Source organism: Odocoileus virginianus, chromosome X (assembly GCF_023699985.2).
Source record: "Odocoileus virginianus isolate 20LAN1187 ecotype Illinois chromosome X, Ovbor_1.2, whole genome shotgun sequence".
Classification (NCBI taxonomy): Eukaryota; Metazoa; Chordata; class Mammalia; order Artiodactyla; family Cervidae; genus Odocoileus; species Odocoileus virginianus.
This window is the reverse complement of record NC_069708.1, coordinates 51,208,214-51,234,387: the sequence shown is the minus strand read 5'-3', so window position 1 is coordinate 51,234,387 and position 26,174 is coordinate 51,208,214. Positions and strand designations below refer to the sequence as shown.

The window sequence follows — 26,174 nt, the reverse complement described above, 5'->3', positions numbered from 1 at the left end:
GGAAAAGACTCAAACCTCCATGTCATTCTCACTTCCCAGATTGACTTCCAGTGGCAGCTCTGGTGGTGTTGGAATTGCTGCTGAGCACTACCTTCAACAGGTGCGTACCTACCCAGGAACCATCCATCCTCTCCCAGCTTGGTTGTGTTTTCTCTTCACTCTGACTGTAATATTGACTGAGGCTGGGATTGGAAAGGAGGCTTATTGACTGCTGGACTGGTGATTGGCTCTAACTTTTCTTTCCAACTATATCACCTGAGTCATCAAAAAATTAGAGTGTGAAGATACAAAACTGTGAGAAATCTGTAGTAGAAGCTGAGACTGGGATAGTTGTAGTTATTCAGGTCTCCTCTGTAACTGTACTATGACTGGGGCTGAGATTGAGACTGGTGTCCAGGCCAAGCCTGAAAAGAAGCCTGGCAAAGAGGTTGCCAGTGGGGCTGAAAGAGAGAATGAAGTCCCATTGGTAGTCAGACCAAAGGTTAGGACCCAGGCCCAGGTAATGCTTGGAGCAAGGCCCAAAACTGAGACCGTGGCAGTAACTAAGACACATCCGAAGAGTGAGGCCAAGGCAATCACTGTAGAAAGGTCCATGGATGAAACCTCTTCATGGGCCAAGACTGAGTTTGATGCTGAGGTCCTACTGAAGACAGAGGGAGTGTCCCACAACAATGCTATAGTCTGGTCACTGATCAGTACTGAGTCTGGGTCAGTTGCAAAACCTAAGGTCTCATCTATAGTTGGGGAACTGGCCAGTATGGATGCCGAGTCCTTTCCTGGCACTAAGGTCAAGTCCCAATCACGAATCCAGCATTTGCTTGTTTCAGAGGAGGAGACCAATATGGGGTCTTGGTGCCATCCCAGGCCTACATCCAAAAAGGAGAACTTTCACAATTGTGATTTCAGATGGGTGTCTAGATCCTTTATGAACTCCTGGTTCTGGAGTAGAGAAGAGGTCAGTACAAGGCTTCATCCTAGAGACGGGGTAAAAGCCAGTACTAGGTCTAGGCACATGGCCAAAGAAGAGCCTATGTCTAGGCCCCAAACCAGTTGGAAACTCTATGTTGCCTCCAGTTCTGGTTCTGAAGATGAATCTATCAAGAAATCCTGGTTCTGGGTCAGAGAAAAGACCAGTATCTGGTCTAGGCCTAGGGAAGAGACCAATAGTAGGTCCTGGTTTAGGTCTAAGAAAGAAGTCTGTGAATCCAGTTCTGGGTCTGAATGTGACGACAGTGTCAAATCCTGGTTTTGGGCTGGAGAGGAGGGTAGGCACAAACCCCGAGCCAGGAAGGGGGCCAATGTCAGTGCCAGGCACAGGGCCAAGCAAGAAACTTCCATTGATTTCATGTCTGGGTCTATGGATGTAGTCAAAAAAGAGCCTTGGTTCTGGCCCGGAGAGAAGGCTAATAACTTGGCCAAGCCCAAGTCCAAGAAAGAGGTCAGGGCCAGAGCAGTGGTAAAGGAAGAAGCCAAAATCAAGGCCAGAGCTAGGGCCAAGCAAGAAGCCAGGCCAGAGGAAGAGTTCCTCACCGGGGCCTGGTTCTCGGCTGCGGAAGACTCCAGCATGGTTGGTAGGGCCACTGTCAAATCCGGTTCTCAAGTGGAGGATGATTCCATTGTGGCAGTTGGTTCTGGACTGAAGAAGAAACCAGTGGTACATTCAGACCACAGACTGAGCAGGAGCCTATTGGCAGTTCCGTGCTTGGAACTGGGGAAAAGACCAGTGTGGAAACTGAGGCTGATGCCACTTCCAAATCAGTGCCAACAGATGAGAAAGAAAAGGTCATTGCCAGTTTTTGCTGGGCTAATGAAGAAACCAACCCAGAGGCAGAAGAAGAGACCATTTTTGGATCTTGGCTTTGGGTCAGTGATGAGGCCAGTATGGAAGCTGGGGTTGGGGCCAACTGTGGGTCCAGGCGAAAGTCTGAGGAAGAAGAGGTCATTGGCCCCTGGTTTTGGGCTGGAGAAGAAATCAGTACAGTGGCTGAGTTCAGAGAAGAGGCCAGGCCAGGAGCTGAAGAGGAGACAATATTTGGGCCTTGGTTTTGGGCTGGAAACCAGGCCCACATGGATTCTTGGGCAGAAGTCAGCTGTGATACTATGCCAGGGACTGAAGAGGAGGAGGAGCACATTATTGGGTCATGGTTCTGGCCTGGAGTAGAAGCTTGTGGGAGGGCTGAAGTGAATAAGTTTAGCCTGGAGGACAAGGATAAGAGTATTACATCCTCTTGGTTTGGGACCACTGAAGAGATCTGTATGAAGTATCCTGCTGGTGCCCAGTGTAAATTTATCACAGCTGCTAAAGAGATTAACAGTGAGTCTGGTTTCTGGTCAGGAGAAGGTCCCTGTATGTTCCTTGCCAACGAAGGCAGCTGGAAGTTTAGGCTAGAGGACGAACAGGACATTGTTGATTCTTGGTTCTGGTCTATAAAATTATATAGGGCCAGAGACCATTGTAGATCCCTGGTTATGGGCTGTGGAAGAAAGCAGTACAGATGATAGGGCTGAAGAAGAAGCCAAGCCACCTACCAAAGAGGAGACCATGATCACATCCTGGTTCTGGAAAGGGGATAAAGCCATTATAGAGGCTGCAAACAGAGAAGAATCCAGGCTGGATATTGAAGAGGAAGACTATTGATTCTTGGTTCTGGGCTAGGGAGGAAGACAGGCTTAAAACAGAAGCAGAGGCTAGAGAAGAGGACAGGCTGGCAGCTGAAGAACTTTTTGTTGGGTCTTGGTTCTGGGCCAGGGAAGAGGCCATTAGGAACAAGGCTAATATTTGCAGCAAATACAGTCCAAAAGCTGGAGAGGAGGAAGTCATTGTTGAGTCCTGGTTCTGGGCTGTAGAAGAGACCAGTCTCAAGGCAGGGGCTAGTTTTGAATCCAAGCATGGAGCTGAAAAGGAGGAAATCATTGTTGGGTCCTGGTTCTGGGCTGAAGAAGAGAGTATAGACATTAGACCTCAGGCAGTAGAAGAGACAACATCAAGGTCTGGAGAGGAAACCATTTTTGAATGCTGGTTCTGGGATGCAAAAGAAGTCAATGTAGAAGCCAAAACACACTGTGCGTCTAAGCCAGAGGATGATAAAGAGATGATTGTTGAGTCCTGTTTCTTATCTGGAGACAAGGACATTAATGAGACTGAAACTGGAGCCACCTCTGAGTCTAGGGCAGAAAATGAGGAAAGGGCAGTTGTTGGGTCCTGGTTTGTGCCTAAAAACGAGGACAATAACAGGCCTGGTGATGGAACCAACTCTGAGTCCAGGATAATAGCTGAGGAGGATGAGGCCATCGTGGGGTCCTGGTTTTGGGCAGGAGATGAGACCCATTTTGAATCAGATCCTAGCCCTGTGTACAGGGCCATTTCCAAGTCCAGATGTTCAGTTGACACAGGCCCCAGAGCTGGGAGGAGGTTACTGTTCAGTTCAAGCCTGGCCCATGGGGTAGGGTTGGCTTCCCATCCCCAAGCCCCTTTAGATTTTCAAAAGAAGCAGCATTTCTATTCTCTGAAATGTTTGGAGGAAAGCCAAAGCACATGGAACTGAGCCTAGAAGGGGAATACCAGGAATCTTTGCTTCAGCCTGATCAACCTGACCAAGTTCTCATTTCAGTATGATCCATTCTACTGGTCAGTCATGCAAATTCGGGAGCATCTTAGGACCAGGGAGAGTGCAGAGCCTGAGAGTTGCTCCTGCAGCTGCATACAGTGTGAGCTTAAAATTGGTCCTGAAGAGTTTGAAGAGGAAGAACTATTAATGGACAAAATTCGAGATCCTTGTATTTATTCATGAAATATCTAAAATTGCAATGGGTATGAGAACTACTTCTCAATATGCTTATGATTTCATTCATGATTCAGGTGTTGTCTCACTTATTGAAACCTTGCTCAATTATCCCTCCTCCCGAGTTAGGACAAGGTTTTTAGAGAATATGATTCACATGGCTCCACCTTACCCAAATTTAAACATAATTCAGACATATGTATATCAGGTATGTGAGGAAACTGTTGCTTATAGCTTGGATTCCCCTGAGCAGTTATCTGGAATAAAAATGGTTAGACACCTCACTAGAGCCACTGACTATCACACACTGGTTGCCAGGTATATATCTGGGTTTCTTTTGTTATTAGCCACAGGCAATACTGAAATGAGGTTTCATGTTTTGAAAATACTGTTGAATTTGTCTGAAAATCCTGTCATGACAAAAGAACTACTCAATGCTTAAGCAGTGTCAGAATTGGTGGGCCTTTTTAGCAGGAAAGAGACAAATAATATTCAAGTTGTTCTAGCAATGCTTGAGAATATTGGTAACAATATAAAAAAAGAGGTGGTGTTCGCTGATGATGATTTCAGTCTTGAGCCACTTACTTCTGCATTCCATGAAATTGAGAAATTTGCTAAGGAACTGCAAGGCAAAATAGACCATAAAAATGACCCCGAGGCAGACCAAAAAAATGAGTATGATTAATTACTTGGCTGTGATTATCCTTATGTTCCTGAGTTATGATCCTTGAATAACGTTTTCAAAGTTGGTTCTATGTTGTAATGTGCATCCTTAATGCTGATACTAACTTTGCCCAACTTTGTATGAGCTGGATCTATCTTCTGATGCCAAATGAATACTAAAACTGAAAGCACATTTGTTGATACTTGTTTTTGTCCAGATTGTGAATTTAGTATTTAAACTTACAGTGAATTGAGCCATCATAAGTAAGCTACCCTTCTGATTGTTGTTCTGGTGTTACTGATGTCGATTTGAGTCATGCCCTGTTTTCAATAAAGTTCTGTGTTTAAGTAGGCAGAAATCACCCTTCTCCTTGAAGTTAAAATATAGATGCCAAGATAACACATGACAACATAGAGATAATTAATGTATGAATAATAATGTTCCTTGAAAAAGCTTATTCTTATATCTGTAAATGCAAATGTTACCATGGGTTGCTACTCAGGGTATGATTTAGAGAAAAAGCACCCAATTGATTTGGGCTCTGAAATGTAGGAAAGAGGTTGGATGTTGTGAAGAAAAGCTCACAGTTGGAATAGTGCTCCTATGGGAGTGAGGTATCCAGTCTGCCTGGAGTGGCTATGAGGAGTATTAAGAGATATAAAATGAGGTAAGTTTTGAAGAGCTGAGAAGGTGCATTTTGCAGTTCAAAGTATGGGTGTTTCTTTGATACTGCCTAAAGCAGGGGTCTGGGGTGCAGACCAGTACTGGTCCGTGGCCTGTTGGGAACCAGGCCACATAGCAGGAGGTGAACAGAAGGCTTCCTCTGAGCTCACCCCATCCCTTGCATTACTGTCTGAACCATGCCCCCCTGCATTGCTCACATCACCAACTGAACCATCCTCATCCCCCCCACCCCCAGTCTGTGAAGAAATTGTCTTACATGAAACTGGTCCCTGGTGCCAGAAAGGTTGGAGACCACTGGCCCACAAGTTAAAAGAAAAAGACCAGAAAGCACACAAATTTAACTGTCAGGAAGACTGTTTCTTCATGGTGGTGCCATGGAGAGTGTTAAGGTAATAACATACAGCTACTAAGAGTGATGATATACAGGTTTTTTAATTGGCTAAGAAAAGCTCTAATGCCTTCTATATTTGATGAAATAGGAAAAACTGGTAAAATATATGGAAGGATGATACTCCCCAAATATGTGAAATGGACTGAATTTATGAAATGTATATTATTTTATTATGGAAAATCTTATAACCATTTAAAACATGTCAAAAGAGTAAAGAAGTGCGAGAGACTACAATTTAGGACTGGGTTGCCAAATAAAAGTGCATAATTATTTATAGGGAGTAAATTGTAAACTTTCTAAAGTTTCTGACTTTATGGTACACATTTTTTTGGATTCACAAAGGTAATAATGTATCTTCAGACAGGATTAAAAGTCAGGGATTATGTTGATTTGGGGTAGGAGGGAGTCCAGGATAAAGGAAAATACACAAATTTTTATTCACCTTGGTTTGTCTCAGGATGGAAAGTTTTGTTTTGTTTTCTATAAGACTCTAGGCTGTAAGATTTTTGTAAGTAGGGCAAAGTGCCAGATTTCATCCATTCACAAACCAAAAGTGATAACAGAGATCGTCCTGGTGGTGGAAATTGGAGACTGAATGTTTTGCCTATCAGTATTTTCAAGACAGATCTTGTGTGTGTTTTAATACATCACCCGAGTTTCATCAGTTCAGTCGCTCAGTCGTGGCCCACTCTGCGAGCCCATGGACTGCAGTACGCCAGGCTTCCCTGTCCATCACCAACTCCCGGAGCCTACTCAAACGAGGTTTATACAGAATATTAAAAGTCAGTTGGTCTCTGAATTCCTCAAGGAATGTCCCTCGCCAGCCCTGTGTTCCTACAGAGCAAAGCCCAGTCCTAGGACGGAAGCATTGGCTCCAAAACAGCCTTCCTTTCAGCTCTCTATCTTCACCACCACCGGGAGCTTCAGGTTGTTCTAGCAAGCAGCTCAGCCCTAGAGGCAGAAGACTGTACCTTGCTTGCTACTGCAGGGCTGCGACAGACATGCCAAATGTGCGGTCACGTGAGGCTGAGGGTGGGTCACGTGACGGCGCTCTCGCTTGAACCGGCGTAGAGGTGTGTAAGTACTGAAAAGGGTCGGGAAAGACTTGCACCTGACGCTTGACAGACGGCTGTAAGAGGAGTGGTAGGATGTAATGGTGGGTGGGTGGATGTCTCTTCATGGTGCACTAGCCTGAAAACGAATTCCTCAGGTACCCAGGATTACGGTATTTGTTGGCAGAGGACACAGTCCCTCAGCCAATCGTGAGCGTCTTAGCCGGGGCCTGATTTTTGTCCAGGAGCTCAAGAGGCCGGAAGTCATCCTGAGGGAGGCGTATGCGGAGAGAAGCAGCGGCCGCTGTTGGAGGAGGTGGGTTCGAGGTCGGGAAATAGCATCGATGGGAGGTGGTGGTAGAGACTAGATGCTCGTGGAGGAAGCACCTGGGACCTTCGTGGTCCCTCCTGCTCCATCCTGCTTTCTGAACGCCCCTCACCCCACCCAGCGTTGGGCGACTGTGCCTCTGTTTGGGTAGGGGAGGTGGATACGAGGAAGCAGTTGGCTTCAGGGGTGCCTAGAAAGAGGACACGGTGAAGTGACAATATGTGAATACCCGATTTGTGTACACCCATAGCGCTGGCTCTGGAGAGGCAGGGATGTGATCAGATGGGATCTTTGAGGTACTATACCCCTCCGTTCTCCCATCCAGTTGGCACTCTCTCCTATCTGTCAGACAGTGGGGATGACTGGACTTGGTATTGCAGGCAAGTTAGTGGTGGGAGTGGGTATGGGGTTGATCAGAGAGTAACGGAACTGACTTTTGCTCTAAGGTTCCAGGTGCCTGGAGATGCAAGAGAGGCATGAACCTCAACCTGGGCAGCCCTAGTGTAGTGGAGAGAGGACACACTCATGAGGAGGGAATTTAGATGCTTTGGGCCCTTCACATAGTGGTTCTCATTGGGATATCAGCAGGTTTTTCAACCCTCAAGAGGTTCCCTGGATCTCAACCCAGGCAGCAGCATCCTGGGGATCTGCCCTGGATATGAGATTCTGAAATGGCTGAGTCCCATTGCACCCTCAACAGTTCCCATTCAGAGACACAAGGGTCATTGTTTTACCTGCTCCCTCCCTTTTCCAGTCTTGGGCCTAGAGGAGGGTCTTTATGGGAACCACCTACAGGAACTGCTTTATGAATTTTCTCACAGGTTCCCTTCCACCGACTCTTTGCTCTTTTCCTTGTTTTTGTTTTCTGGCCAATGCCTCTTGGTGGTTTGCATCTATCCTTAGTGGTACTCCCTTATTTGTGTTAATCCATTTCGATCAGAGCTCAGCTTTATGAGGTATTTCCAGGATACCAAAGTCTTTTTAGGAGAGTATAGTTAAAAAAAAATTGACTAATCCCATTAACCTCTTTATCTGCACATTTTACAGATTTGAAGCCAATTAGTACATAGCAATCTTTTTCATTTTTTGCAGCTGCATAATCCTCCATCGTGTCACTACTATGTGTTAATCACTCAGTCATGTCTGACTTTTTGTGATCCCATGAAGTGTAGCCTGCCAGGTTCCTCTGTCCATGGAATTCTCCAGGCCAAAATACTGGAGTGGGTTGCCATTTCCTTCTCCAGTCACTGCTATAATTTGTTCAATTACTCTCCTGTATATGGGTATTTCTTTCCGATATTTTACTGTTGCAACAGTGCTGGAAGAACAACCTTGTGCAATTATAATTTTTGTATGGTTAGAGGTAGATTCCTAGAAGTGAGGATGGTTGGTCAAATGATAAATGCATATGTAGTTTTTTTTTCAACGTATGTAGTTTTATTAGATATTCTGAGATATCCCTCCAAAGGGATATTACAAATTTTCATTACCATCAGCAGTTTATGGGTTGTCTGTTTCCCTCCAGCCTTGCCAATAAATTTAATATCCTTTTGATGTTTGTTATCTAGTGATGTCATCTCTCTTATTCTTGATGTCAGTAATTGTGTCTTCTTTTTTGTTTTCCTTTATCATTCTGGCTAGAGGCTGATCAATTTTATTGACCTCAACAAACTAGTGTTTAATTTTATTGATTTTAAAAATTTTGTGTTTTCTATTTTTTATTGGATTTTGCTCTTATTTTTTTTCTTTTGTTTACTTTGTGTTTGTTACTGTTCTGTTTCTAGCTACTTGAAATAGAAGCTGAGGTCAATTAATTTGAGCCCATCATTTATCTAATACAGGCATTTTAGTATTGTAAATTTTCCTCTAATACTGCTTAAGCTACATCCCACAAATTTTGATATGTTGTGTTTTCATTTTTGAATGGAAATTACATACTAATTTCTTTTTAATTTTCTTCTCTTATCCAAGAATTATGTAAAGTAGGCTATGTAGTTCCTAAATGTTTGAAACTTTCCCAGATATGTTTTGGTTATATATTTCTACAGAACTGACCTGGTCAGAGAACTTACCCTGTATGGTCTGAATCTTTTTAATTTATTGAGTGTTCCTTTATGGCCCAGAATATGGTCTATTTCAGTAAATATACCGATTGCACTTGAAAAAATTGTGTATCTTTCTGTTGTCCTGTGAACTTTTCAAAAATGTCAGTTAGGTCTAGTTAGTTCATAATCTTGTTTAAGTCTTCTATTATATATCTTTACTTATTTTGTCTGTACTTGTGCTGAAATCTGACTGTAGTTATGGTTATGCCTCTCTCCTTGACATTCTATCACAGTATTTTTGTTGTTACTGTTTTTTAATATACTATTAGATTCAACTTGCCAGTTTTTTTTTCATTTTTTTCATTAATGATACTGACCTATGATTTTATATTTTAATGCTGTAGTTTTCTTATTATAGTTTCAAGCTTATATTAGCTGCATTAAATGAGTTAGAATAGCTTTTGTTCTTTTTCTGGTCTCAGGAAGAGTTTGTATATCATAAAGAATATCTGTACCTTGAATATACCTTAGGACTTGTCTTTAAAACCTTTTTAACTAATGTCTTTTAGGGTAGAACATACATTATATAGCATTTTACAGATCACACAAAATAGGCTTTCACAGACATCTTCCCCACAGCTTATTCACACAGTTCCTTGCACCTGGAGAGGACAACTTTCTCATTCACTTGTCCTTTCTCACTCATCATCTCCATCTCCTTGTAATCTCTGTCAGAGGCCTATCCATTCTTCAAAGATTTTCTAGAAGGCCATCTATCCCCTTCATAGTGACACTGCTGATCGCTTTCACCAGTTCCATGAATTCTAACCTTCAGGTGTCCAGTGTTTATCCATTTGGTCATGCCTACTTGAGAGTCAAGCAAGGACTTCTTCCTTTGGGATGGGGCTGTGGGCTGGGTAATCTGTCTCAGAAACGTATAGTGAACTTAGTAGATACATATGTCTATAAGCCTATCAGCAAAATTTTTAAGCTTTTTACTAATGGAATTGGGGAATATGGTTATTGCCTTGTTATTTTGGTATTATTAATGAGGTTAAACCTACTTTCAGATGTTTCAGAGGTTAAACCTAGCCAGTTGGGTTTTCTTTTTGTAAGCAGAGTATTTGTAAGCTTTTATCATTTGCCTTTTAGAGGTTCTTGGTTTAGAGGTTCTTAGAAGTTCAAGAACTTCTTATTGATTTCTACATACACACAAGCCTGTGAATAGTCCAGAGAATTTTGAAAGAAAAACAATATGGAAGTTGGAAAGTGTTTTTCCCACAAAGAATTTTAAAACTTTTGTCAAATCTCTTGACAGGGTAGAACTACTCAGGAAAAGTTAAATGGAATACAGATAGAGAGCCCATATGTTTCCACATATATGTGGGTGACAGTTCAAATTCATGGAGAAAAGTGAAAGATTCAGTGTGCCCAGGATCCTCAGCATGTTTAGTGATTCACTAGCAGGATTCACAAGGCTCAGTATACAGTTGTACTCACAGCTATGATTTATTACAAAAGAATGTGAAACCAAATCAGTGAAAAGAGAAAAGTGCATGGAACAAAGTTCAAAAGGAACCACTGCAAACTTCCAATATTTCTCTCCCAGTGGAGTCCCACAGGATACACTTAATTCCTTCAATAGTTTATGACAACATGTGTGAAATGTTATTTATCAAGGAAGCTTATTAGATACTCAGTGCCCAAGATTTGAGGGAGATTGAGGTAGTTTTGCCTAGCATGCACCAAAATTCGAGACTCCCAGAAGGAAAAAAGGTATTAATATTTAGCATAAACTGTATTGTTTGCACAGAGAGTTTAGACACAGTGAGCCAATCATAATCTGTTTTGGGAATAGTGGAAACCTTCTTTAAATCCAAGTTAATAGAATCAAGCCAAAGGCCAGCCTCCAAACAAGTCTTTATAAAGCTTGCAATCTTACATCTGCTATGCTAACTCTTTTCTACACATTTGGTGAATGGTGTTAGAATAATTAGTTAATCATTTGGGAAAACAGATACATGTAATCAAATTCCAGGAAGATTAGATATCTTAAATATTTCAAAAGATGCAGAAGGATAAAGAAAAATAAATACTCATTTACCTAAAATGAATTTTGGCTTGTGATATGTAGAGGGAAATGCAAATGGATTCTTTCCACATAATACCAGTATCATTTATTAAATAATATGTCCCTACTCCAACAATTTCCCATGTCTCTTTTATAGTATATGGTTATCTTCAAATATGTTTCTGAGGTAAATTCTCTTTGGTGTTAGAAGCATACAGGCTTACTTATTGTAGTTTATAATAAATATTGTGGGTTATCTGAAATGTACTACCTATAGTTCATACCTGATTACTCTCCAATTAATATTGTCATTTTATCTTATCTTTAATATTATTATATTGATTGAGGTAGAGGGTTACTAATATTCTCATATAACTCCTTTGAAATTCTCTTGGAGTTTCAAAAAGGAAAAGTGTGTTGGCCAGGCCAAAGAATATCTCTCTATGTTGCTATGAGGGATAGCATAATTTTTTTCTCATGACTGAATTTTATTTACATATATGAATAAATGTTATTATATATAGTCATATATAACAGGTTCTTTGTCAGTTCATCTGTCAGTGCATATTTAGGTAGTTTCTGTGTCTTGTCTATTGTGAATAATGCTGAAATGAACATGGAAGTACAGATATCTCTTAAAGATAGTGATTTCATTTCCTTTGAATATATACACCAAAGTGGGATTACTGGATCATGTGGTGATTTAAAAAAAAATTTTGAAAAACCTCCATGCTGTTTTCCATAGTAGCTGTACTAATTTACATTCCCACCAACAGTGTATAAGAGTTTGCTTTATTTATATTCTTGTCAACATGTGTTATCCCTTGTACTTTTGATAATCATCATTCTAACTGGTTGAAGTAATACCTCATTGTGATTTGATTTGCATTTCCCTGATGACTAGTAATGACATCTTTTCATGACATTAGTGATGTCATCTTTTCATGTAACTGTAGGCCATTTGTATCTCTTCTGTAGAAAACTAATTATTCAGGTTCTTTACCCATTTTAAAATCAGATTATTAGTTTCACTATTCAGTTGGATGATTCCTGATATGTTTTAGATAGTAGTGAAAGAGAAAGTGTTAATATCTCGGTCGTGACCGACTCTTTGCAACCCCATGGAATGTAGCCTGCCAGGCTCCACTGTTCATGGAATTCTCCAGGCAAGAATCCTGGAGTGAGCTGCCATTCCCTTCTTCAGAGGATATTCCTGACCGGGGTCAAACTTTCATCTCCTGCATTGTAGACAGATTCATTACCACAGAACCACCTGAGAAGCCCTCTGTTATTTTAGTGTATCTCATTTGTTGATTTGTATATGATGAACCATGCTTTCATTGCAGATATAAATCTCACTTGATCATGGAATATGATCCTTTCAATGTACTATTGAATTCTAGGTTTGCTAGCATTTTGTTTAGAGTATTTGCATATAAAATTAATTTATTTTCATTGGAGAATAATTAACAATATTTTGATGGTTTTTGCCATACATTGACATGAATCAGCCACAGGTATACATGTGTGCCCACTATCCTGAACCCCCCTCCCACCTCCCTCCCCACCCAATGCCTCTGGATTGTCCCAGACCACCAGCTTTGGGAACCCTCTTCATGCATCAAACTTGCACTGGCATCTGTTTTACATATGGTAATGTACATGTTTCAATGCTATTCTCTCAAATCATCCCACCCTTGCCTTCTCCCACTGAGTCCAAAAGTCTGTTCTTTACATCTGTGTCTCCTTTGCTGCCCTGCATGTAGGATCATTGTTACCATCTTTCTAAATTCCATATATATGCATTAATATACAGTATTTGTCTTTCTCTGTCTTACTCCATTCTGTGTAATAGGTTCCAGTTTCATCCACCTCATTAGAACTGACTCAAATGCATTCCTTTTTATAGCTGAGTAATATTCCATTCTGTATATGTACCACATCTCCCTTATCCTTTGTTCTGCCGGTGGATAGCTCTAGGTTGCTTCCATGTCCTAGATATTATAACTAGTGCTGAAATGAACATTGGGGTAGATGTGTCTTTTTCAATTCTGATTTCTTCAGGGTGTATGCCTAGCAGTGGGATTGCTGGGTTGTATAGCAGTTCTATTCCCAGTTTTTTAAGGAATCTTCACACTTTTCCACAATGGCTGTACCAATTTGCATTCCCAACAACAGTGTAAGAGGCTTGCCTTTTCTCCACACTCTCTCCAGCATTTATTGTTTGTAGACATTTTGATGATGGCCATTCTGACTGGTGTAAGATAATACCTCATTGTTGTTTTGATTTGCATTTATCTAATAATGAGTGATGTTGAGCATCTTTTCATGTGTTTATTAGCCATCTTTATGTCTTCTTTGGATAAATGTCTGTTTAATTCTTTTGCCTGCTTTTTAATTGGGATGTCTGTTATTCTGGTACTGAGCACATGAGTTGCTTGTATATTTTGTATTATTTTTTAATCAATTTATTTTAATTGCAGGATAATTACTTTACAATATCGTGATGGTTTTTCCATACATCAGCATGAATCAGCCACAGGTGCACATGTGTCCTCCCATCCTGAACCCTCCACCTTCTTCCCTCCCCACCTCATCCCTTTTGGTTGTCCCAGAGCACCAGCTTTGAGTGCCCTGCTTCATGCATCAAACTTGCACTGGTCATGTTTTACATATGGTACTATACATGTTTCAATGCTATTCTCTCAAATCATCCCACCCTTGTCTTGTCCCACACAGTCCAAAAGTCTGTTCCTTACATCTGTGTCTCTTTTGCTGCCTTGCATATGGCATTGACATTACCATCTTTCTAAATTGCATATATATACATTAATATACAGTATTTGTCTTTCTCTTTCTGATTTACTTCACTCTGTATAATGGGCTCCAGTTTCATCCACCTCATTAGAACTGACTCAAATGCATTCCTTTTTATTGAGTAATATTCCATTCTGTATATGTACCACAACTTTCTTATCCATTCTCAGCTGATGGACATTTAGGTTGCTTCCATGTCCTAGCTTTTGTATATAGTGCTGCAGTGAACATTGAGGTACATGTGTCTCTTTCAATTCTGGTTTCCTCGGTGTGTATGCCCAGCAGTGGGACTGCTGGCTCATATGGCAGTTCTATTCCCAGTTTTTTAAGGAATCTCCACATTGTTCTCAACAGTGGCTGTACCAGATTGCATTCCCACCAACAACGTAAGAGAGTTCCCTTTTCTCCACACCATCTCAAGCACTTATTGTTTGTAGACTTTTTGATGGTGGCCATTCTGACTTGTGTGAGATGATACCTCATTGTAGTTTTGATTTGCATTTCTCTAATAATGAGTGATGTTGAGCATCTTTTCATGTGTTTATTAGCCATGTCTTCTTTGAAGAAATATCTGTTTTTTGCCCACTTTTTGATTGGGTTGTTCATTTTTCTGCTATTGAACTGCATGAGCTGGTTGTATATTTTGGAGATTAATTCTTTGTCAGTTGCTTCATTTGCTATTATCTTCTCCCATTCTGAGGGCTGCATTTTCACCTTGCTTATAGTTTCCACATTGTGTAACATCAGGTAAGTTTAATTAGGTCCCATTTGTTTATTTTTGGTTTTATTTCCATTACTCTGGGGAGTGGGTCCTAGAGGACCTTGCTGTGATTTATGTCAGAGAGGGTTCTGCCTATGTTTTCCTCTAAGAGTTTTATAGTTTCTGGTCTTACATTTAGATCTTTAATCCATTTTGAGTTTCTTTTTGTGTATGGTGTTAGAAAGTGTTCTAGTTTCATTATTTTAGAGGTGGTTGTTCAATTTATCTAGCACCACTTGTTAAAGAGCTTGTTTTTTCTCCATTGTATAGCTTTGCCTCCTTTGTCAAAGATAAGGTGTCCATGGGTGCACAGATTTATTTCTGGGCTTTCTGTTTTGTTCCATTGATCTATATTTCTGCCTTTGTGCCAGTCCCATGTTGTCTTGATGACTTTAGCTTTGGAGTATAGTCTCAAGTGACGAGGGTTGATTCCTCCAGTTCCATTCTTTCTAAAGATCACTTTCTCTATTTGAGGTTTTTAGTGTTTCCATACAAATTGTGAAATTATTTGTTCTAGTTCTGTGAAAAATATCATTGGTAGCTGATAGGGATTGAATTGAATCTATAGATTGCTGTGGGTAATATACTCATTTTTCACTATGTTGATTCTTCCAATCCATGGACATGGTATATATCTCCATCTATTTATGTCATCTTTGGTTTCTTTCATCAGTGTTTTAGATTTCTATATATAGATCTTTTGTTTCTTTAGGTATGTTTATTCCTATCTATTCAATTCTTTTCGATGCAATGGTAAATGGGATTGTTTCTTTAATTTCTCTATTATTTCATTGTTAGTGTATAGGAATGCAAAGGATTTATATGTATTAAATTTTTATCCTGCAACTTTACTACATTCATTGAAGAGCTCTATTAATTTTCTATTGGTTATTTAGGGTTTTCTATGTACAGGATCATGTCATCTGCAAACAGTGAGAGTTTTACTTCTTCTTTCCCAATCTGGATTCTTTTCATTTATTTTTCTTCTATGAATGCTGAGGCTAGGACTTCCAAAACTATGCTGAATAATAGTGTTGAGTGTGGGCACTGTAGTCCTGTTACTGATTTTAGAGGAAATGCTTTCAATTTTTCACCATTGAGGATAATGTTTGCTGTGGGTTTGATGTATATGGCTTTTATTATGTTGAGGTATGTTCCTTCTATGCCTTAGCTTTCTGGAGAGTTTTTGTCATAAATGGGTGTTGAATTTTGTCAAAGCCTTTCTCTGTATCTTTTGAGATAATGATGGTTTTTTTATCTTTGAATTTCTTAACATGGTGGATCACATTGATTGATTTGCAAATATTGAAGAATCCTTGCATCCCTGGGTCTTGTTCTCATGGGTGGGGCCATGCTCAGTAAATCTTTAATCCAGTTTTCTGTTGATGGTTGGAGCTGTGTTCCCTCCCTGCTATTTTAGTTCAGTTCAGTTCAGTTCAATCTCTTAGTCATATCTGACTTTTTGTAACCCCATGGACTGCAGCACGCCAGGCCTCCCTGCCCATCACCAACACTCAGAGTTTATGCAAACTCATGTCCTCTGAGTCAGTGATGCCATCCAACCATGAGTCCTCTGTCATCCCCTTCTCCTCCTGCCTTCAGTTTTTCCCAGCATCAGGGTCTTTTCAAGTGAGTCAGATCTTCGCATCAGGTGGCCAAAGTATGGGAGCTTCAGCTTCAACATCAGTCTTTCCAATGAACATTCAGGACTGATTTCCTTTAGGATGTACTGGTTGGATCTCCTTGCAGTCCAAGGGACTCTCAAGAGTCCTCTCCAACACCACAGTTCAAAAGCATCAATTCTACATCGCTCAGCTTTCTTTATAGTCCAACTCTCACATCCATACATGACCACTGGAAAAACCATAGCCTTGACTAGACAGGCCTTTGTTGACAAAGTAATGCCTCTGCTTTTTAATATGCTGCCTAGATTGGTCATAACTTTTCTTCCAAGAAGTAAGCGTCTTTTTATTTCATGCTGCAGTCACCATCCACAGTGATTTTTGAGGCCAAGAAAATAAAGTTTGCCACTGTTTCCACTGTTTCTCCATATATTTGCCACGAAGTGATGGAACCAGATGCCATGGTCTTTGTTTTATGAATGTTGAGCTTTAAGCCAACTTTTTCTCTCTGCTCTTTCACTTTCATCAAGAAACTCTTTAGTTCTTATTCACTTTCTGCCATAAGGGTGGTGTCATCTGCATATTGGAGGTTGTTGACATTTCTCCCAGCAATCTTGATTCCAGATTGTGCTTCATCCAGCCCACCATTTCTCATGATGTAGTATGCATGTAAGTAAAAGAAGCAGGGTGACAATATACAGCCTTGACATACTCATTTTCCTATATGGAACCAGTCTGTTGTTCCATGTCCAGTTCTAACTACTGCTTCCTGACCTGCATATAGATTTCTCAAGAGGAGGTTAGGTGGTCTGGTATTCCCATCTCTTTCAGAATTTTCCACAGTTTATTGTGATCCACACAGTCAAAGGCTTTGGCATAGTCAATAAAGCAGAAATATATGTTTTTCAGGAATTCTCTTGCTTTTTCAATGATCCAGCAGATGTTGGCAATTTGACATCTGGTTCCTCTGCCTTTTCTAAAACCCACTTGTACATATGGAAGTTCATGGTTCACATACTGTTGAAGCCTGCCTTGGAGAATTTTGAGCATTACTTTGCTAGTATGTGAGATGAGTGCAATTGTGCGGTAGTTTGAGCATTCTTTGGCATTGCCTTTCTTAGGGATTTGAATGAAAACTGACTTTTTCCAGTCCTATGGTCATTGCTGCGTTTTCCAAATTTGCTGGCATACTGAGTGGAGCACTTTCACAGCATCATCTTTTATGATTTGAAATAGCTCAACTGGAATTCCATCACCTCCACTAGCTTTCTCCGTTGTGATGCTTCCTAAGGCCCACTTGACTTCACATTCCAGGATGTCTGGCTCTAGGTGAGTGATCACACCATTGTGATCATCTGGGTTGTGAAGATCTTTTTTGTACAGTTCTTCTGTATATTCTTGCCACTTCTTAATATCTTATGCTTCTGTTAGGTCCATAACGTTTCTGTCCTTTATTGAGCCCTTCTTTGCTTGAAATGTTCCCTTGGTATCTCTAATTTTCTTGAAGAGATCTCTAGTCTTTCCCATTCTATTGTTTTCCTCTATTTCTTTGCACTGATCACTGAGGAAGGCTTTCTTAACTCTCCTTGCTGTTCTTTGGAACTCTGCATTCAAATGGGTATATCTTTCCTTTTCTCCTTTGCTTTTTGCTTCCCTTCTTTTCATAGCTGTTTCTAAGGCTTCCTCCCCTGCTATTTACCTGGGGCCAAACTATGGTGGAGGTAATGAAGATAATGGTGACCTCCTTCAAAAGAAGGAGTACTACTATTATTATTCTTGGCTTGAGAACCCATGAACAGTATGCAAAGGCAAAAAGATAGGACACTGAAAGATGAACTCCCTAGGTCCGTACCTGCCCAATATGCTACTGGAGATCAATGGAGAAATAATTCCAGAAAGAATGAAGAGATGGCGCCAAAGCAAAAACAACGCTCAGTTGTGGATGTGACTGGTAATGGAAGCAAGGTGGGACTCTGTAAAGAGCAATATTGTGTAGGAACCTGAAATGTTAGGCCCATGAATCAAGGCACATTGGAAGTGGTTAAACAGGAGGTGGAAAGAGTGAACGTTAACATTTTAGGAATCAGCAAACTAAAATGGACTGGAATGGGTGAATTTAACTCAGATGACCATTATATCTACTACTGAGGGCAATAATCCCTTAGAAGAAATGGAGTAGCCATCATAGTCAACAAAAGAGTCCGAAATGCAGTACTTGGATGGAATCTCAGAAACGACAGAATGATCTCTGTTCATTTCCAAGGCAAACCATTCAATATCACAGTCATCCAAGTCTATGCCCTGACCAGAAATGATGAAGAAGGTGAAGTTGAGTGGTTCTATGAAGACCAACAAGACCTTTTAGAACTAACACCCAAATAAGATGTCCTTTTCATTAGAGGGGACTATAATGCAAAAGTAGGAAGTCAAGAAACAAGTGGAGTAACAGGCAAATTTGGCCGTGGAGTACAGAATGAAGCAGGGCAAAGGCTAATAGAGTTTTCCCGAGAATGCACTGTTCATAGCAAACACCCTCTTCCAACAACACAGGAGAAGACTCTACACATGGATATCACCAGATGGTCAATATCGATATCAGATTGATTATATTCTTTGCAGCCAAAGATGGAGAAGCTCTCTACAGTCAGCAGAAAGAAGACAGGGAGATGACTATGGCTCAGATCATCAACTCCTATTTGCAAAATTCAGACTTAAATTGAAGAAAGTAGGGACAACAACTAGACCATTCTGGTGTGACCTAAATCAAATCCCTTATGCTTATATAGTATAAGTAAGAAATAGATTTAAGGGACTAGTTCTAATAGCGTGCCTGATGAACTAAGCACGGAGGTTCATGACATCATACAGGAGACAGAGATCAAGACCATCTCCAAGAAAAAGAAATGCAAAAAAGAAAAGTGGCTGTCTGAGGAGGCCTTACAAATAGCTGTGAAAAGAAGAGAAGCAAAAAGCAAAGGAGAAAAGGAAAGATATACCCATTTGAATGCAGAGTTCCAAAGAACAGCAAGGAGAGTTAAGAAAGCCTTCCTCAGTGATCAGTGCAAAGAAATAGAGGAAAACAATAGAATGGGAAAGACTAGAGATCTCTTCAAGAAAATTAGAGATATCAAGGGAACATTTCATGCAAAGATGGGCTCAATAAAGGACAGAAACGTTATGGACCTAACAGAAGCATAAGATATTAAGAAGAAGTGGCAAGAGTACACAGAAGAACTGTACAAAAAAGATCTTCATGACCCAGATGATCACAATGGTGTGATCACTCACCTAGAGCCAGACATCCTGGAATGTGAAGTCAAGTGGGCCTTAGGAAGCATCACAACTAAGAAAGCTAGTGGAGGTGGTGGATTTTCAGTTGAGCTATTTCAAATCATAAAAGATGATGCTGTGGAAGTGTTGCACTCAATATGCCAGCAAATTTGGAAAACGTAGCAGTGGCCACAGGACTTGAAATGGTCAGTTTTCATTCGAATCCCTAAGAAAGACAATGCCAAAGAACAGTCAAGCTACCACACAATTGCACTCATCTCACACGCTAGTAAAGTAATGCTCAAAGTTCTCCAAGGCAGGCTTCAACAGTATGTGAACCGTGAACTTCCATATGTACAAGTGGGTTTTAGAAAAGGCAGAGGAACCAGATGTCAAATTGCCAACATCTGCTGGATCATTGAAAAAGCAAGATAATTCCTGAAAAACATATATTTCTGCTTTATTGACTATGCCAAAGCCTTTGACTGTGTGGATCACAATAAACTGTGGAAAAATCTGAAAGAGATGGGGATGCCAGACCACCTAACCTCCTCTTGAGAAATCTATATGCAGGTCAGGAAGCAAAAGTTAGAACTGGACATGGAACAACAGACTTGTTCCAAATAAGAAAATAAGTATGTCAAGGCTGTATATTGTCACCCTGCTTCTTTTACTTATATGCAGACTACATCATGAGAAATGGTGGGCTGGATGAAGCACAATCTGGAATCAAGATTGCTGGGAGAAATGTCAACAACCTCCAATATGCAGATGACACCACCCTTATGGCAGAAAGTGAATAAGAACTAAAGAGTTTCTTGATGAAAGTGAAAGAGCAGAGGGAAAAAGTTGGCTTAAAGCTCAACATTCATAAAACAAAGATCATGGCATCTGGTCCCATCACTTCATGGCAAATAGATAAGATAAACAGTGGAAATAGTGTCAGCCTTATTTTCTTGGCCTCAAAAATCATGTGGATGGTGACTGCAGCCATGAAATAAAAAGACTCTTGCTCCTTGGAAGAAAAGCTATGACAAACCTAGACAGTATGTTATAAAGCAGAGACATCACTTCACCCACAAAGATCCATATAGTCAAAGCTATTGTTTTTCCAGTAATCATGTTTGGATGTCAGTTGGACCATAAAGAAGGCTGAATGCCAAATAATTGATGCTTTCTAACTGTGCTGCTGTAGAAGACTCTTGAGAGTTCTTTGGACAGCAATGAGATCAAACCTGTCAATCCTAAAGGAAATCAGTCCTGAATGTTCATTGGAAGGACTGATGCTGAAGTTGAAGCTCCAATACTTTGGCCACCTGATGCGAAGATGTAACTCAATGGAAAAGATCCTGATGCTGGGAAAGATTGAGGGCACGAGGAGAAGGTGACTGAGGATGACATCGTTGGATGGCATCACCAACTCAGTGTACATGAGTTTGAGCAAAGACTGGGAGATAGTGAAGGACAAGGAAGCCTTGTATTCTGCAGTCCAGAGAATTGCAAAGAGTCCAGCAGAACTGAGTAACTGAACAACAGCAATAACTAGGCTCAGACACATCTTTATTAATCAAAGTAGGAACTATTACAGTCAATAAATTTTTGCTGATGAGAAATAAGTTTGTTTATTCTTTTAGCATAAAAATTCGTGATTTGGGATTCGATGACATCCTGGAAAGCATATTCTGTATCCTGCTGATTTTGAAAGCTTTTTCCTGAAAAAAAACCTGAAGAAGTGGTAGTCAGTTGGTGAGAGGTCAGATGACTATGGCAAATGAGGCAAAACTTCATAGCCCAATTCATTCAACTTTTGAAGCATTAGTTGTGTGATGTGTGGTGGGGTGATGTCATGGAGAAGAATTGGGCCCTTTCTGTTGACCAATGCTAGCTGCAGGCATTGCTGTTTTCAGCGCATCTCATCAATTTGCTAAGCATAATTCTCAGATGTAATGGTTTCGCCAGGATTCAGAAAGCTGTAGTGGTTCAGACTGCCAGCAGACCACCAAACAGTGACCATGATCTTTTTTTGGTGCAGGTTTGACTTTGGGAAGTGTTTTGGAATGTCTTCCAGCCACTGAGCTGGTCGTCACTGGTTGTTGTATACCATCCACTTTTCATAGCATGTCACAGTCTGCCCGATTGAGAAATGGTTTGATGTTGCATAGAATAAGAGAAGAGGACACTTCAAAACAACGATTTTTAAAATTTTAGACAGCTCATGAGGCACCCACTTATCGAGCTTTTTCTTCTTTCCAATTTGCTTCAAATGCCTAATGACCATAGAATGGTTGACGTTGAGTTCTTTGGCAGCTTCTCGTGTAGTTGTAACAGAATCAGTTTTGATGATTGCTCTCAGTTGTTGTCAACTTCTGATGGCTGGCCACTGGGCTCCTCATCTTGTCACCTTTAGAAAACTTCTTGAACCACTGCTGTGCTGTATTCTCGTTAGCAATTCCTGGGCCAAATGCATTGTTGATGTTGCAAGTTGTCTCACTGCTTTATGACCCATTTTGAACTGGTATAAAATCGCTCAAATTTGCTTTTTGTGTAACATGACTTCCATAGTCTAAAATTAATATTAAATAAACAGCAGGTAATGTCATTGGCAATGTCATTGGCAAGAAAACACAGAGTAATGTGCATTAAATGATGTATAACATAACCACATTTAAGAATGCATTCCAATATCAAAGGCAAATTTACAATGCAAAAAACTGCAATAACTTTTGCACCAACCTAATAGAATGATTGTTCATCTATACGCAAAAGAAAATCTATACTCATATATTAGATCTTTCACTATTATTAACTTAAAATGGATCATATACTTACATGTAAAAGACAAAACTGTAAAAAAAAAAAAAAAAAAACTCCTAGAAGACAACATAGTAAAAGATCTAGGTAACTTTGTGTTTGGCAATGACTTTGTAGATAAAACATCAAAAATGTGATCCATGAAAGAAAATATTGATAAGTTGAACTTAATTAAAGATAAATCTTCTCTGCAAAATATTAATAGGATGAAGACAAGTGGAGATTGAGAAGAAAAGTGTTGCAAAACAGAATTTAATAGAAGACAGGTATCCAAAATATACAAAAAAGTCTTTAAATTTAGTAATAAGAAAGCAATCAATGCCATTTTAAAAGGCGGGGTGGGGGGGAACTGATCTGACCAAATGATTGGCAAATAAAATATACAAATTAGCATATGTAAAGATGCTCAACATCAGAGGGCATTATGGAATTACAAATTAAAACAACAGAAAATAGGACTTCTCTTGTAGCTCAGTGGTCAAGAATCTGCCTGCCAATGCAGTAGACATGGGTTCAATCCCTAGTCTGGGAAGATCCCATGTGCCACAGAGCAACTAAGCCCATTCATCACAACTACTGAGCCTGTCCTCTAGACCCCAGGAACCACAAGTATTAAAGTCAATACACCCTAGAGCCTGTGCTTAGCAACAGAAAAGCCACTGCAATGAGAAGCCCATGCATCACAACTAGAGAGTAGCCCTTGCTTGCCACAACTGGTGAAAAGCCCACATAGCAATGAAGACCCAGTGTAGCCAGTAAATAAAAATAATTTTTTAAAAACAGAAAGTAACCAAGTTAAGCTTAATAGACATAAACAAATCTCTGTCCATGGTGAGTAAAAGGGAAGAGGCGTAGATCATATGTGTTGTATAGGCAAGGAATATGCTACTGTGAAAGTTCATGTGCATAAGTATGTAGGAGGAGGGGTTGGGGCAGAACTTTAGGTATGATGCAGCACAGTTGTGTCTGTATCCTGGGCTTAATGCTTTGGGGTTATTTATTTGGTTCTGAGATTTAGATATAAGAGGCAAGTCAGGGTTACACAGGTCTGGTGGAGGCATAGGAGAGTGAACTTTGGCCATCAGAATTTATTAAACTGGAATCCATTTTGTTATTGTTCAGTAGCTCAGTGGTGTCCGACTCTGTGACCTCCGGGACTGTAGCACACCAGGCTTCCCTGTTCTTCACCATCTCCTGGAGCTTGCTCAAACTCATGGCCATTGAGTCAGTGATGCCATCCAACCATCTTGTCCTCTGTCATCCCCTTCTCCTCCTGCCTTCCATCTTTCCCAGCATCAGGGTCTTTTCTAATGAGTCGGGATCTTTGATTCAGGTGGCCAAAGTGTTGGAGTTTCAGCTTCAACATCAGTCCTTCCAATGACTACTCAGGGTTGATTTTCTTTAGGATTGACTGGTTTGATCTCATTGCAGTCCAAGGGACCCTCAAGAGTCTTCTCTAACACCACAATTCAAAAGCGTCAATTCTTCGGTGCTCACACTTCTTTATGGTCCAACTCTCACATCCATACATGACTACTGGAAAAACCATAGCTTTGACTATATGGACCTTTGCTGGCAAAATGATGTCTCTGCTTTTCAATACACTGTCTAGATTTGTCATAGCTTGTCTTCCAAGGAGCAAAGAAAGTGAAAATGAAGTAGCTCAGTCGTGTCTGACTCTTTGCGACCCCGTGGACTGTAGCCTACCAGGCTCCTCCCTCCATGGGATTTTCCAGGCAAGAATACTGGAGTGGCTTGCCATTTCCTCCTCCAGGGGATCTTTCCAACCCAGGGAATGAACCCAGGTTTCCTGCATTGCAGGCAGACGCTTGCTTTAACTTCTGAGCCACCAGGGATGTTTAAGGAGCAAGCATCTTCTAATTTTATGGCTGCAGTTGCCACCTGCAGTGATTTTGGTGCCCAAGAAAATAAAGTCTGTCACTGTTTCCATTGTTTCCCTATCTAGTTGCCATGAAGTGATGGGACTGGATGCCATGATCTTAGTTTACTGAATGTTGTGTTTTAAACCAGCTTTTTCACTCTCCTCTTTCACTTCATCAAGAGGCTCTTTAGTTCCTCTTGCTTTTTGCCATCAGGGTGGTGTCATCTGCATATCTGAAGTTATTGATATTTCTCCCAGGAATCTTGATTCCAGCTTGTGCTTCATCCAGCCTGGCACTTTTAATGATGTATTCAGAATATAAGTTAAATAAGTAGTGTGACAATAGACAGCCTTGATGTACTCTTTTCCCAATTTTGAACCAGTCCTTTGTTCCATGTCTGGTGCTTGACCTGCATACAGGTGTCGCAGGAGGCAGGTAAGGTGGTCTGGTATTCCCATCTTTTTAAGAATTTTCCACAGTTTGTTGTGATCCACACAGTCAAGGGCTTTAGCATAATTAATGAAGCAGGCATAGATGTTTTTCTGGAAATCTCTTGCTTTTTCGATGATCCAACGTATCATTTCATTTAGGATGAAATAAATACTGTTTACCAGTCAGACAGATATAGGTCAGCATTCTTTTAATATTTAAAGCTTTTCTTTTTCCCTTTGACTTTAAAGATGAAACAATTCACCCAAGCTGGTTTCCTCACATGTAACATGAAGGTAATAGCTTATTTCAATAATAGTTCATACTGTCCAATATTGTTGAGTTAATACACAAAATGTTTAAAATAGAACCTTCCTCAGTTCAATAAATGTTAATGAGTTGTACTGTCTGTTCTCTAAATGAATTAACAATAAAATGTCTAACAGACATTTCAAAATCTCACAGTATAATCTGTCAGCTAGTAGAAGATTCACTCCTCTGTCAGTATCCTGAAATCAAGATTTCGCTATACCCAGAATTACCACATAGAATTGCTAATATGACTTTGGATAAATCTGTAAATTTTTGTAAAATAATAAGAATGAAACTACAAGTAAAGGTCACCTCTGTGGGAGTGGAGATTTCTTTTTTGTTTGCACTGAGGACAAAGTAGATGTTCATATCTATATTCGCTGAATGAACGCAAAGCACCAGCCACTTGAAGGAGGAGAAAGAACAGTTCAGAGAGGTAAAGAGGTTCACATAACACCCACAGATCTTGGCAGAGCTCAGACTCCCTTCTTTAAGCCTGGCATTCACCCAAGAGAGAGTATACTTTGGAATAAAGAAAATATAATTCACAATTCAGCTAAAGCCATTGAAAGAGCACAGTGAAAGAATTTCCTGGGATAACTGACATCTGTTGTCTCTAGATACAGTATAGAACTGTCTCTAGATTTTTTCTGTCATCTAAATATTTTACAATTATCATGTCTGACTCATTGTGACCCCAATAATAAGTATCTAATAACAAGTAAAAGCTGATAGGTAAATATATGAAAATTCATGGTAAGAAAAAGTTTCCCTTTTCATTCTGGTAAGCATCAGCGATTGTCAGTAAATAGGGACTTTCTCCAAGATGAACCTCAGAGGACTGCAAAATCCCTCCTTTAGCAAAGAGAGAAGGTTCTTAAGAGGGTGGTTATAGTGGTGAGTGGTGAGAGATGAGCCCCCAAATTGATCCTCCCAGGGCATGAAGCCCAATTTGAGTGAAGAGGAATGGACAGTCAGGATGGTGAGTGAATTCCATTCCTACTGCTGCTGTAACAAATTATCACAATATTGCTGGATTAAAAAAAAAGCAAAAAATAAAAATACTGAAGGTTGCACATAGGAAAGGGTTTCACTGGTATGAAATAAAGTTGATAGGAGGACTTCACTCTTCCAAGAGGTCCTAGAGGAATCTGTCTCCTTGCCTTTTCCACCTTCTGGGTCTGCATGTGGGCCTTGGCCTCTGGCTTCCTTCTTCAAAACCAGCGACATCCTATCCACTGGTGGCATCTTGC

General features: G+C 40.3%; 1 protein-coding gene and 1 long non-coding RNA gene across 2 annotated transcripts in view; both read left to right on the top strand.

Annotated features, from left to right (window-relative positions):
• The window catches only part of GPRASP1 (G protein-coupled receptor associated sorting protein 1), a 39,610-nt gene extending 34,806 nt beyond the window's left edge, over positions 1–4,804 (top strand). Inside the window, 7 exon segments of the mRNA XM_070461758.1 lie at positions 40–1,616; positions 1,619–2,433; positions 2,435–2,631; positions 2,633–3,387; positions 3,390–3,594; positions 3,596–3,779; positions 3,781–4,804. Of these exon segments, the coding sequence (XP_070317859.1) occupies positions 365–1,616; positions 1,619–2,433; positions 2,435–2,631; positions 2,633–3,387; positions 3,390–3,594; positions 3,596–3,779; positions 3,781–4,467 (4,095 nt within the window). The 5' untranslated portion in view covers positions 40–364 and the 3' untranslated portion in view covers positions 4,468–4,804.
• LOC139033098 (uncharacterized) lies at positions 85–9,281 on the top strand. Its single transcript, XR_011485722.1, has 3 exons — positions 85–100; positions 6,819–6,889; positions 7,994–9,281. It is a non-coding gene; the product is annotated as an uncharacterized lncRNA (long non-coding RNA).
• The last annotated feature ends 16,893 nt before the right edge of the window (positions 9,282–26,174 follow it).